The 14,223-nt window shown below is 42.0% G+C and overlaps 1 protein-coding gene across 1 annotated transcript; it reads left to right on the top strand.

The window, feature by feature from the left end:
- Window positions 1-16: 16 nt before the first annotated feature.
- On the top strand, window positions 17-13,337 carry LOC110958940 (TBC1 domain family member 10A-like). Its single transcript, XM_051951114.1, has 9 exons — window positions 17-743; window positions 2,184-2,283; window positions 4,274-4,381; window positions 5,591-5,697; window positions 5,826-5,940; window positions 6,696-6,761; window positions 8,435-8,624; window positions 8,740-8,894; window positions 10,492-13,337. Exons 1-9 carry the CDS (start codon window positions 562-564, stop codon window positions 10,993-10,995), a joined length of 1,527 nt encoding a protein of 508 aa, XP_051807074.1. The 5' UTR covers window positions 17-561; the 3' UTR covers window positions 10,996-13,337.
- Window positions 13,338-14,223: the final 886 nt, after the last annotated feature.

Raw genomic sequence — 14,223 nt, 5'->3', positions numbered from 1 at the left:
TGCTAACATAAAAATACTAAAACCGACCTGGGACAGGGAGTCTGGTTTGCTGGTCGAGGCAGAAATCTGTCCAGCACACTGGGAATGACAGAACAGCAGCAAGCCACCGTTAACTGAGGACATATTCAATTAGTCTGCTAACCAGTGACCATAGTTAGTAAGTAGCTAACTATGAAAACCGAAAAGACAACGTGGCGTCTGTTTAATTAAGGTAGGGCCAACAGAGGAATAGTTTTGGGTTGTGTTGGCACGAACAGTTAAGGCTAACTTTACGCTAGCAGCGCACCATTAGCCTGCTAATGTTAAATCGAAGAAAGTTAAGCTATCTAACTAGCTAGCGCATAACCTGTTTGATGTGTCCCGATAGTTGTAGCCTAACGCCGGTGTTGGTTAATATTTACAGACGGGGCAGTTGTCGGAAAATTTAACTCACTTCGAGAAATCATGGCGTCGATGCAGTTTGATTCGACAACATATGCAGAGGAGCAGATTTGACTCAGGGCTGTCAACAAGCTCGCTGACGTTAGCTAACCTGGCTAGCTAGCTAGCTCTCTTGCTACCATGGCCAAAATAGAGAACGGCCGTCAATCGGCGGACACCGGGAGTATCAGGACCATCAGCAGCAGTCACGTTGACGATGAAAGCTCTTTGGGATCCGACTCGGAGATCAACGGCTTCACCAGCGACAGGCAAACCGATAAATATGGATTTATTGGCGGGGCGCAGCAGTACTCGGAGGAGTCGTAAGTTTGCCTCAACTCTTTAAACTGATTCATTCCTGTTGACTTCCAGCTGTGTTATTTTGCGCTCTGAAATACGGGTGGTATGTTTTATAGTCCACTTGAGCCAAAGCAGGGTTACAGTGTAGCAGTGAGTCTGGTTGTGATTACACATCTTAGCTTGTGGTGGTGTGTTGTTGTCTGGGTGTCTCTGAACAACACTGAACTCCAAAGCAGCTGCGTGGCACAGGGTTTTTAATCCCCACTGTTTGCCTCTCAGCAGGGCAAATACCAAAGCATGCAGATGAAGATGAACCGATAACAGGAGCATGGCTCTATTGCATTCTGCCATGTAATGTTATAGCATTTTCTGTTTTAGCTGTCATTTGCCACACACTTTTTTTGTGGAAAGCTGAAAGAGCAGCTCAGACTGTCACGTTTTGAATGAATGTATTCATAGCCTTCAAGACAAGATACAGTGTTTTATGTTTTTCTGAGAAGGCCTTTCTTTCTTCCCCTTTTACTGGAGACCAAAACCCTAAATGACAGCACTGAAATAGTGAAGGAGTGGGTGAAAGTTGTGCCAAGCACCGGCTGGCTTGGAGTTTCCTGTTTTCTGGAGTTTTGGCAGACTTCGAGCCGCAGCTCTGGTGCCTCTTTACTAGAGGGCCTCTTTTGGCTCAGTTTTATAGTCACAACCTCAGGGTTTAACTTGCTCTGTTTGCCAATGAAAGTAACTTATCTAAGCCCTGTGGAAGCTGAAGTATAAGATCCTGATGCAATGATCTCCAACATATATCCTACACTTTTAACTGAAAGAGGGTTGCCCCAAAACTTAAAAAAAAAAAAAAACCTCTTTGAAGACATTGAAGCCCTACAATTACAGGCTTGTGCCGATGAGATAATTACATACCTTAGTAAAGCATCAGGCCTCATTCATAATGTAGGTTAGAATTGCCTACGTTTTCATTTTCTGCTGGAGAATATACGGTGAACTCCTTCGTTTTTCTTGCCTGAAAACATCTTGCAGTGAAATTACGTAATAAAGCAGACAAATCCCAAATGCAGCTCTTTGAGGTCCAGCGAGCTTTGTCATTAAATGAGCTACATCTGAGTTTGTTTCTTTTATGGGCTGCTCAAAACAAGTCTGGTAGTTACTATTTTCGAATCATCGCACAGTTTACTGACTGCAAATGAGTGATGGCCACACACGCAGATCTTATGGTGCATGCAGAAAGATAAACTGCCTCTCTGAGGACGTGTTGATGTTTATGTTGCATACTCGTAAAAGAAAAGAGCCTACCCCTAACCCTAACTGCACTTTTAGCCCGTATAATTTGAAGGATTATTTCAGAACTTTATTCCACCTGCTCCATGCTCCTTCTGCAGAATTGAGAAAAGATTTAGGTGTTGTTTGGTCTTATTGGGTTTAACTTTCTCATCTTTTCTCTGCTGTAACAACAGAGCTCAGGATGTGCCTCCAGAGGTGCTCAGGCAAAGGGAGGTGAAGTGGCTGGACATGCTCAGCCACTGGGACAAGTGGATGATCAAGAGATTTAATAAGGTCAGTACCAGTTGTTGGCTCACTTATACAAAACATCATGCGGCTTGTTTGTATGTTTTGCATGTGGGGTTTGCCTGATCGCAATCGGTTGAGTTTCTTCTCAAAGTTTTCTCAGGCTGGTATGTTCACTTTATCTTGTTGCCCCCTGGAAGCAGCTTTCCACTCCTGAGGAGGTTAATACACGTGATTAAACAATGTAAAGGGCATTGCTCAAGTATTTGATTGCACAAGGACAAGACTTTATGGACACATTGTTTTCGGCTCCACTCGTCGAGCTGGTTCTGTGCGAAACGCTCTCAGCGATTCAGCACAGAGCCGCGACTTCATCTCACTTCATGAGTCAGCAGCAAGCCTGTACACAGCCCATCTGTTTATCACCCCACGTACCATGTGACAAATTGACAGTCTCACATTCAGGGTGGGGCTGTATTGACTTCCTATGAGACAGCTGTGTATTAAAGGTGCTATGAGCGTAAACTGTAGACGTTCTCGAGGGCAAGACAGCTTTTCAGAGTGAACAACACATAGTTAGGCAGTCATTCAGGTTTATTTTTAGGGCAGAATCATCATGCAGCAGGCTCCCATACACTTCAAAGTTAAAGAGAATACATGGGACAAAATGGCAATGGACCCAACTAAGTTTTCAATGTTTTCTGTCTTGATTAAGAGATTTTTCTTTAGCGTGCTTCATTATCATGTAATGGAAATTTATTAAAGAGAAAGGGAGCACTGTCAGCGTATGCTCTGAAACCAACTGATTTTTGCTGATGGAATGACCAAAACACCAGCATAGGGAGCTAAGAGGACATGCTGATGTGTGTGGTATAATTATCTCATAGAAGCAATGTGGTGCAAGGCCTTATAGTACAAAGAAAAACCTTTAGAATAAGCTTTAGGTAGCCAGCAAGCAGAGGCCAGCATGGGTGGTTTTTCTTCCTCATGACAGCAACTTCAGCAGTTGTCAGTGAAGGTCAACTTTAAGGTCATGCAGTGAAGGTTTCTGATCCCTTACTGTGCTCCTTTGATTGGTAGTAATCGTGCTGTAAGAACTGTTCTCTCTTTGGGGGAAGTGTGCCAGCTTCATATCAGGTAAAAAAAAACAAACACCACTGCTCAGAAATAGAAATGCAAGTAAAACCAGCATCACAGTCTGTGACATCTTGGAACACTGAATGTGTATTTCAGGTCAACCAATCAGTTGTGTCAATAGTGTCTTGTGACTCTTCATGACAGATTATAGCTGGTCTGCTTGGATACATTGCATGAGTCATATTTTAGTTTTGTCAAGGTGGTGTTTAGCTGCGTACTTCTGTACACTATAACTACATGCTGTACCGTTTGGGCACATGAAGGTCACTGTATTCCTCTTCTAGATTCGGTGACAAGCAAAAAAGAAAGTGCTTTTCCTTACCGTCTGAGAATGGATATTGTTTATTTAAATGATGCAACGTTCCAATCAGTGATTTGCAAAGGCTGAATTTTATGATATATGTTATGTAGCGTGTCTGACCCAGGATTTAAACTGTCATGTTAACGGTTTATCACATTTCCTAACATCCCCGTTGTGCGACAGTCACGCTTTTGATGGTTATCTCGTGCTGTATCACATGTTTTAAATTATACCTCAGTGAATAATGAATTCAAGCCTGACTTGAAATTAGATCAGCAATCACACTGCAAAAACTCTGTCAGTCCATTTTGTTCTTACTGTGTTTTAAATACTCTGTGGCATGCAAGAACTTAGTAGTAATTGTTATGTGCTGTTACATGTCAACACGTCCTACTGAGTGTGAGCTTTTAGCCACCATTTTGAACTAGATGGCTGCATTTCACTTGGTTTCAAGAAAAGGAACCAATACCAAGTAGCAGGTCCATGAATTTAACCATTGACGGTACATGCCAGATGCATGATGCCTTTTTTTGGCTTTTTTTTTAAACCACTGTTGTTCCCTTGGTTTATTTGGTGAGCTCTTGTTCTACTGTGGCTCAGGTGAGGCTGCGATGCCAGAAAGGAATTCCTCCTGCCCTCCGAGGCCGCGCATGGCTCTACCTGTCAGGGGGGAAGGTGAAGAAAGAGCAGAACCAAGGAAAGTTTCAGGTTAGACGGCTTCCTCTTTCACTTCCTCCTTACTGGTCTTTTTATGCTGCATTTTGGGCTCATTTCACTTTTAAATTTTCGTTTGAAATTGTGACTGAAACTGGTCACGCAGCAGTTGCCCTTCTCTTTGTGATCCCTAATGTTTTAGAGCAAGTTCACATTTAGTCACTTTGCAATGTAAAATGTACTTTGTTCTTAATGACTAATAATGCAAAATAGTTTTTTATTTAACTCTTTGGTATGATTTATTACAAATGCTATGAAATCTTTTAAACCAATAAGCTTTCTTGTCATCACTGACTCATAAAATACTCACTCTGAATTTTTTTCATTTAAAAGGACATTGCCCTCAATGCAGTCACGATAAAACAACAAGAAAAGTACTCAGAGAGCACAGCACTCCACCAAGACTGTTCATTCCCTGACCTGAAACACTCCCTCAGTTTAATCAATTGTTCGTTGTATCATTTCCGATAAGTGGGGAGTGGTCGATTTGTTGTAGGATCGCAATCATGTCATCATCACCAGGCAACTGACAAAGCGTTGACCTGTTGTCATGGTTACGGTGATGCCATATATCGCAGTGGAAAATATTTAACAAATCCATTAGGGCTGGACCCGAATATTCGTTCGCTACGCACTATCCGGATATTAATTTCGGTATGCAAATATCCCCCCCCCCGTCACCAGGCGGAAAGAATATGCAGCGTTACTGTCTTCCCTCCGCCTTTGGCCCACATCGGCTCATCTCGTCCTGTGATCACATAAACCAGTGCACATATGTCTATAACATATACACATATGTCCATGTGATCACCCCCTCCTCCCCCCAAACATCTCTTCCCTGTGCCTTTGGCCCATTTCGGCTCATCCCGCCGTGTTCTTCAGCTCATTTCGGCTCCTCCATTCGTGTTTGTAAACACCACCCGAATGGCCGGGTGGCTGCCGATTCTGAAGCCACCCTTCACTTCGTTGCGTAAACACAAGACAAGATGCTGAAGACCGGTGTTTGGGAATTCTTCAGTTTAACTAAAGACTAAACGAGGGCAAAATGTGGACCCGGGAGACCAGACGAACGGATCCGACATTTTCGAGTAATGTTGCTCACAGACGGACAAACAGATTCACAGACAAACATACGCCGATTGTCACACAACTGTCGCGTTCCTTGGCAGAATAATGTCTCACGTCCTCCATGTGTTTTATCAGGAGCTGGATAGCCAGCCAGGAGACCCCAAATGGGTTGATGTGATTGAGAAAGACCTCCATCGACAGTTTCCGTTTCATGAGATGTTTGTGTCACGGGGAGGACATGGGTAAGGCATCCAGCTGACATTAAACACTAGAAGGTATGTCTGTGTCCTTTTTACCATTAAATTTGTCTACATGTTGTGTGTGTGTGTGTGTGTGTGTGTGTGTGTGTGTGTGTTTTGACCCTCTGCAGGCAGCAAGACCTGTTCCGTGTTCTTAAGGCCTACACTCTCTACAGACCAGAGGAGGGGTACTGCCAGGCCCAGGCTCCCATTGCTGCTGTGCTGCTCATGCACATGCCTGCTGAGGTACGACATGTTTACTGTGTACCGTCCGCAGTCACATCACATAGACTGTCTCCTTTGGTGTACACGTGCTGTTCTGATTTCTCATTGTTTTGCTCTTTATAAATGGAATCCTCTATAAAACAGAAATGACATGTCTTGTTTTCTTTAATTTGTAACCTTGGATAAGTCTATTTATAAGCTGTGCAGCACAGAGACACAATGTGCAGATGATGTAAGCTGTAGATAAATGCTAGAGCTGCGCCAGCGAATGAATAATACATGCACCGTTAAAACAGCACGGTAGCAACTAATGTGACTTTATGAGAGTTTTAGATATCTGAACTTGTATACACTCACAACAGTATAGCTGGCAGAGCTCAATAAACCCACAGAGGAAGTCATTATCTTATTATCAGTGTGCGTCAGCGTATTATCTGTCATCAGAGACTTTCTACTGATGCTGTCAAGAATTCTACTCATTTGGTTTAGCATACCTACCAGCCATGTGTGTTTATACAAGTTAACCGCAGATCTGTCACTTTGATGTGAGTTCTTTAATAAGGCCAGTTTATTAGTCGTAACAAAATGTAAGCTACTCATACATTCATGTTCTAAATGCAAATAAAATGCACTGACAGAAATTATAACAGAGTAAAAACAAGCACCTGTATTTTCAAATGTTCTTTTATTGTCATAGACACAGCTTGTGGTTGTTACTGATTTCCATGTGCACTGAGAAATGTCAGTGAGTTTCCTTGCATCATCTATTTCCACAGGATGCTTTCTGGGGACTGGTCCAAATCTGTGAGAAGTATCTTCCTGGCTACTACAGTCCTGGCCTGGTGAGAGCGAAACACATGACAGCATGCATGATGACATCACCAGGTGTTAAAAATGCACAGAGGATGTAACCGTGAAAAATATTTGTAGGGATGCAGCAGCAATTCAGGTGCTCAGTCAGCAATCAATAATAATGAACTCTTCGCTATGATTTAGACAGTTATCAGTTTGTGAAATTCACTTTTTCTGGGGTGAGAATTAGGGTAAAGCTTCCAAATGAAAAACCATCAAAATAGCACAATAATCGCAATTTCTGCTGGAACCGTAAGCGGCACAGTTTCATAAGGAGTCCTCCAAGTGTCCACAAGAGGGCGCTCTCCGTCTCAACAGCAGATCTACTGCATGTATTGTATTTAACTGCCAAACGCAGCAGTAAAAGCAAAACGTCAAAATTGACGTTACTTGATAGTCTACTTAGGAGTGAATGTCAGCACTACCATTAAACTAGAGGTTGTAACAAAACGGTAAACACTGCTGCAAAAAGTCTGTTAATAATGAAATGTCCAGGGTGTCCTAAAAAAATGTACACACCTTTTAGCAGCTGAATACCCTCCATGTTCACCAGACCCGACACCACTAGACTTCTTTTTATGGGGATACCTAAAAGACAAAGTCTACGCAATGAGACCTGCAACAGTCACTGAATTGACTCATTGAACGTGAATGCACGCAAATACCAAGGGAATTGTTTCATGATGTGTGCTGTTCCATCGCTTTGTGTTGTCGGCAGTGTCTGGACCAGAACGGACATCAGTTTGAGAACAGGCGGTGACAAAATAATAGAATGATGTTTGTAAATTATTTTACATGTTGAAAATTAAATGAATTATAATAAACACCTAGTTTACAATTATTTAAGGTGTGTATACATTTTTTGGGACACCCTGTATATATTTATGGACTGTTGTTTAACCATCACAGCATTATCACATTTGTAGGTAGCCTGTAGTAATAAAAACAGGGACGCAGTTTCATTCGAGGACAGCTTCTCACCGACTGCCTATTTAGCTATAAACAGTCGCTCTGATTTTCTTGGTTTAGTGTTGTGCGCGTATTGAGTGACGGAACCGTCCTTTTCCATTTGATGAGCATGCTTAGACTGCCTGAGGGCGAGCCACAGCAAGGAAATTTGCACAACAGCTTCATCTGACTCTTCTCTTACAAGGGCTATTATCCACACAAAGTGGGCTTTCAGTGTGATGACAGTTAAACTGGAATGTGTTTCTGTTGCCCTCAGAGTGTCTGGCACAGGGATGCTGTGGTTAGAGCTTTCTGATGAAACCAGTGGGGTGTTGTCAGTCTTGTTGAGCCATAATTTAACTTTGGTTTACTTTTCGTGGCCAACAGCATGAGTAAACGGTTTTGTGTTATTAATAAAGCCACTTGGTTACTGTTCAGAATTATTGCTTCTGTACTATGAAATTGATTTGCAATGGGGGAAAAGATTTTCTAATAAAATGTTTTCTGACGAAAACATGGCGTAGAGCTGCAAAATAAGATGCTGGTAATCGGGGTAATCCTGCACTGTGGGAACCAATTTGCAGAAATATGAAGCATTTGAACTGTTTGAATTAAATGGCTGAACATCCACTTGCATATTAGGTTTCAGCCCAAACAATACAGAGCACAATGGTTTTTATTTTCTCTGTTAATGCTTTACCTGTATCTCTTTCAGGAAGCTATACAGTTAGATGGAGAGATCCTGTTTGCTCTGCTGCGACGCGTCTCCCCGCTGGCCTTCCGGCATCTGGAGAAACACAAGATTGACCCCATCCTCTACATGACTGAGTGGTTTATGTGTGCCTTCTCCAGAACCCTGCCCTGGGCGTCCGTGCTGCGTGTCTGGGACATGTTCCTCTGTGACGGTAATACAGTCTTTATAGTTCTGTGTCTGCTTGGGTACTGGGTGTTGTGGAACATCTGTCCATCAGAACGTCTTTACACCCAAGCTCACCCTCCTGGTGTTTCTCCCCGCTTCAGGAGTGAAGATAATCTTTCGTGTAGGTTTGGTGCTTCTCAAGTGCATGCTGGGGACTCGGGAGAAGCTGAAGGCCTGCCAGGGTCAGTATGAGACCATGGAGCTGCTCAGGGCCATAGAACCTCGATACATGCAGGAGGGCTTCCTTGTCCGAGAGGTAAGAGCAGACGAGCAGCCACATAGTGGACTGAGAAGAGATGCAAAGAGATGCATCCTTATTAACTGTTAAGGTGTTTCAAATCATATGTTTACAAGTATTCACTCTGCTCAAAAGCAAAATATCCAGTGTCCCATTGGTGTTTGTAACCTGTGATCTCCAGCCAGTATAAGCACAGTCTTGGATAGAACTGAACCCTTTATCACACCAGCAGTATGGATAAGGATGCTTAATACATCCGTTTTCCTTTACATTAAATGTTTCAAGGGGTAACCAGAGCTCAAATTACATTCCCTCCATCATGTCACACTTGAACAGCTATTGACTTCTAAATCTACTTAGATAAGATGACTGGGGGTCCTCGGTTTACGACGTCATCGATCTACAGCGTTTCGTCGTTACGTCAAAACAAGTTATGTGGAAGTAGTTGGAGAACGGAGCGAACGAGTACGTCGCCACACGGCACTATATGATGGCTTTGTTTGAGCTCGCCGGTTGTACGTCGTCGTAGTAAACTTGACTTCACTGTGGCTCGATACACCTTACAGAGTGAAAACCGCAACAAAAGCAGAAAATAACAACGGAAATACACGTAAATTAATCCTTTTGACATAATCAGTAAGTCCAAAAATGAAGTTAACTACTTACGACATTGCCTCTGTGGCGTTTACAAAGTAGAGCATCCAGAAAAGCACGTACACGTGTAAAGCTACACGTCAAAATAGCAGACAGGAAGTGACAACTGTCAACAGACAAATTCAAAATAAAGGCTTTTTCAAAATATAAGTATATTGACAATTCTGCCTTAAGGGCACCACACCACGGAAGTGAAATTAGATTTAATGAAACACTTGGAACAGGGCAAAACACCAACAGGCATCAGTATCATGAGATCAAGTTGTAAAAACGGTGCGGTATATTCTGTTATCTTCTTGTAAAATTACTCATACATGCATGAAATTCATTTCTATTCATGACTTTTATGAAGACCTGACCAATATCATGATGCAGATCATAGCTTTGTTTACATTTTCTCTGGAGTTCCGACTTGCGCCAAAAATCGACTTGCATCGATTTGTAGGAACTGAACTCTGACATAAGTCGAGGACCTCCTGTACATGGCTTACAGAAATAAGGTTTTCTAACCAACTATTCAAGCAGTTAATGAGAAGAAGTCATATTGCATTGGTATAGTCCTGTGGTGACAGAGAGAGTGTTGTCTTGTTGTGGATATAGGGTTGGAGAGAACAATAAGTATTCATGGATGTAGCCCAAGAGAAAGCAAGAAGTCTGAGAGAGTGGCTTAAAGACAAATTGACCAGAGTGCTGGCTGCCCAGTGTCTGCTTCTTGTATCAAGCTTTGTGTGAGTCTCTGTCTACTCCAACAATACCCTCTCTTATGTGTAGGGCTGTCTGGTCTGTGGGTGACGGTGCATCCACGACAGCCCAAAGCCTTTTGGCATTTACAGACAAAGTTCACATTTTTACCACAGTGGTCAAACATGGAGGGAACATATTTTCCAGTAAGGGCTGTTCCTTTGAAAATGATCTGTTTGAGTCCAGCTGTGACCCGGTGACGTGTCTTTTCCTGTTGCAGATCCTTGAGGTGCCGGTGACGGCACGAGACGTGGAAAGAGTGCATCACAGCCAGCTCAAGCGCTGGAAGAAGAACCGCGGAGAGCTGAATTTCAAGCCGCCTCCCAGGATGCATGGCGCTCGGCTCATCATGCTGGCCGAGCCCCCCAGACACCAGGACCTGCAGCAGAACCCAACTATCGTACTTGAGGCGTCTCAGCCTGCCTCGCAGCTGAAGAAGGGCAAGGAGGAGAAGAAGAGCAAGAAGAAGAAGAGCGTGAAGAAACCGCAGCCTGTCAAGGAGATCCCTAACCCTTACCCTCTTCCTAATGACCCTCCACCCTCAGATCCACCTGCCCCGCCTTCAGACAGCACCAGCTCGACACAGGAGCTCAAACCACAAACTGAAACAGACTCACTTCACCAGCAGACAGAGCCTCCTACAGACCTTCCCCCTGCCAAAGAATCTGCTCTTCAGCGATCCACACAAAGCCTTAGCAGCACAGAGCAGGACACATACCTGTAGCTCTATAGCAGTCAGTGTGTGTTTGTGTGTGTGTGTGTGTGTGTGAGTGTGTGGACAAAGCACCAGCACCTCCAGTCAACAACCAGCCAGCCTGGCCAAAGTCTCTTACTGGCCAACATCACTATTGTTGTACTGGACTGTTTTGTATTCATTTAGACACCATTTTGCCTACGATATTATTAGCATACACTAAAGCATCATTGCTGAGTGTAAAACCGCTTTGTTGCTTTTGCCATTTGTCAACACAAAGCTGGTGTTGCCTCCTCGAAATGCTCTTATTCAGACCATAAGTCTTAGTATTCTGTTCACAAGGGAGACAAGTTACTGAGTTATTGGGAACAAAGTGTTTTCTTCAGAAGGTTTAAATGGGACTTAAAGACTAATGAGGTGCCACGTCTTGTGCAGTTTTATATATGTTTTCACCCATATTCAACACTATTGAGTTTATCGGTAATAATGTGCAGGTAAAGGATGTAAACTCCTGATCTAAACTTGATGCGGCTCAACTTCTTGAGCCATTACAGTTCATTATGGGTTTTCGTTCACTAGAGGGCGACCTCGCACAGATTCCAGCTGTAACTCCAATAGCATTCCTGTTAATACGTCAGATCACAGCAAGGAGGGGATTCACTAAGTTTGGGAGGCATTATTCTAAGATTGAGCTTACGTTTTTCTATTCAGGAAATAGTTGCATCATATTTTCTAATCTTAGTTTTGAATCATCTTCTTGAATTTATGGAATTAAGCTGCCCTGTATTGTGTTAAAATCTTTTTCTGCAAGCACTATTTATTTAAAGATCAGTTTGAACCTGGATTTGTTGTTTGTGCACAAGTGGTCACTTATACTGATCTGGTTCAACTCTGTATAAACTCCGCTTCTCATCGTGCCAGGCACTTCCAGCCACTTTAGAGCAGCAGTAATTCTGTTACTTGGGGCGGCAGAGAGGAGCACACTGGACATTCCTCACTGTACGACACATTCCTGCCTTCTTAAAAGCTAATTACTTTAAAAGTTCTGTCTTGCCAAATGCAAATCTGCATAATATTCATATTTGTGCATGCGTTTCCTGTCAACTCTTGGACAGTGAGTGATTGCTAATCACCTAATGGTGCTGATCTTCCTTTTGGCGCTGGTTGAAGTCCATTTGGAGCCAATAAGACGCTGGGTCTATTTTCTTTTACATATATTGATATTTTGCTAGAGCATCCAAAGCAAATCAAGACTGTTCTGAGACGATCTACGACCGCTACCTGTGACAAGACTTATTCTGTGTATATGGTCGAGACAGATCGTGGGATTTCAAGATTTCCTGGGATATTTGTAGGGTTTTTTCTTACCACACCCCACCTCATTTCTTTGGGAAACGTGAAGAGTTGCAGGGGTTGAGGCATTTTCTACAAACTACGACAATCTTTTTTCAAACTTTCGCCACAATGGTAAAGGGAGTTTTGACAACATATATGCACACGTATGAAACGTGCTTGTGTGTATAATTTACAGAAACAAATCTGTGCTAAAAATGCATGTGTAGGTCCGTCATATACAGCACTGGGGTTTAAAGGATGACATTTCACAAGCATGCACTCGCCCGTATGCAATTGTTTTTTAGTTGCTTGCATTATGCACCTCACATTTCGCTTATGTTCTACTTTAATTTAATGCTCTTTGTGTAGATATGACATGTAAAAATAACAATTTGTATTGTAATGAAATTTATTTTTCAGTGTATAATGGTATATATTATTGAGCAGTTACAGAAACTGCAGAGGAGACATCTCTAAATCACTTCCAGTTCAGAGCAGCATATTTTAGATCAACATTTGTAACACTAGAAAAAAAAGTTTGCTAATTTGGAATTTGGAGGTAACTTTTGCCACTAAAAATGTTTGTTCTTGCTCTAAAGACGGATTGGTGTTGTTTTACCTTGTACACAAGAGTTACAAAAGAGATGTTCGACAACCATAGGACATCGTTTTTTTATGTTACAAACATTTTTTTTTTGATGAAGCTAACTTAAACATTTCTGTTGCGTGTTTGCCATCAGCTTGTAGTAATCATGTTGATATTTTGACCTGTTTGGATGCAATGTCTTGTTTTCCCCAGCAGATAGCGCACTGGAGTCATCACTTAGAAATGACAGTGTTTTCTATTCTGGTGGGAAAACAAAAGTCCTTGTGGGAACCTAGATGTCTTCATTACTATATAATTTTCAGAATATTGCACCAGCTGTACCATGACCCAACAGTTACATTAACTGCCTTTTTTCGTTACATTCTAAAACATGCCATACCTGAGAGTGATGTGACAACTCTATACTTATGAATAAAATTCTGCAAATGCATTTAACTTGTCAACATTTTGTTTTTTTTTGTTTATTTTAGGTCCGATATTGATTAGTAAATCTACCCACCAACATAGCTCAAAGCTGCTGACTTACTGTTTCTGAGTGGCCAATACCATGATATCCATTAATGACACATATTTTCCTTAAATGTATTATGTTCTGTTAATTTCTTGAAATAAACTCTTCAAACTATACAAATATAAATAGAAACATGCATAGCAATTTGAAAAATTTGAGGACAGGACTGATACTAGTCACACTAAATAACTGAAGTGAGTTAGCTTAGAATGCTCATTTAGTTGGCACATCTAATTTCTTGTCTACACAAAAATAGGGTTTTGTAGAACTTGATTTTATTATGTGAGCTTTGGGCATGTTGGTAGATGTATTTTGTTACCTAGTTTAGGTTGAGTTGAGCAAGCTGACTATTTTCCTGTAAATATGACATGCTAATCTAATCAGCATACCGGGCTTTGCAAAAGTTCTGTTACACTCGGTTTCATGATCTTTAGAGACGTTTACATGTCGGAGTGAAAAATTCCATTAAATAAACTGAAAGTTCTACCTTATAGGCAGGTGTCCTTAATACAAATTTTTTTCTCCGGTGAAGTTGTATCAAGATGGAAGTCAAAAGAGTTGAGATATCTGCTCTCCTTTGTGCTGATCAGCCGGATGACTGTCCTCAGAGTTGCGGAGAGGCTAAAGAATGGTGAAGATCTTTCAGGTCTTCACCATTCTTGAAAGATCACTGAAAGATCTTTACCATTCTTGAGCCTCTCTGCGACTCTGTGGACGGTCATCCGGCTGATGTTCAGCTGCTTGGCTATGTCAGACTTGTTGTGGCCAGCATGAAGGAGAGCAGATATCTCAACTCTTTTGACTT

Source organism: Acanthochromis polyacanthus, chromosome 7, assembly GCF_021347895.1.
Source record: "Acanthochromis polyacanthus isolate Apoly-LR-REF ecotype Palm Island chromosome 7, KAUST_Apoly_ChrSc, whole genome shotgun sequence".
NCBI lineage: Eukaryota > Metazoa > Chordata > Actinopteri > Pomacentridae > Acanthochromis > Acanthochromis polyacanthus.
This window is presented reverse-complemented; position numbering and strand designations above follow the sequence as displayed.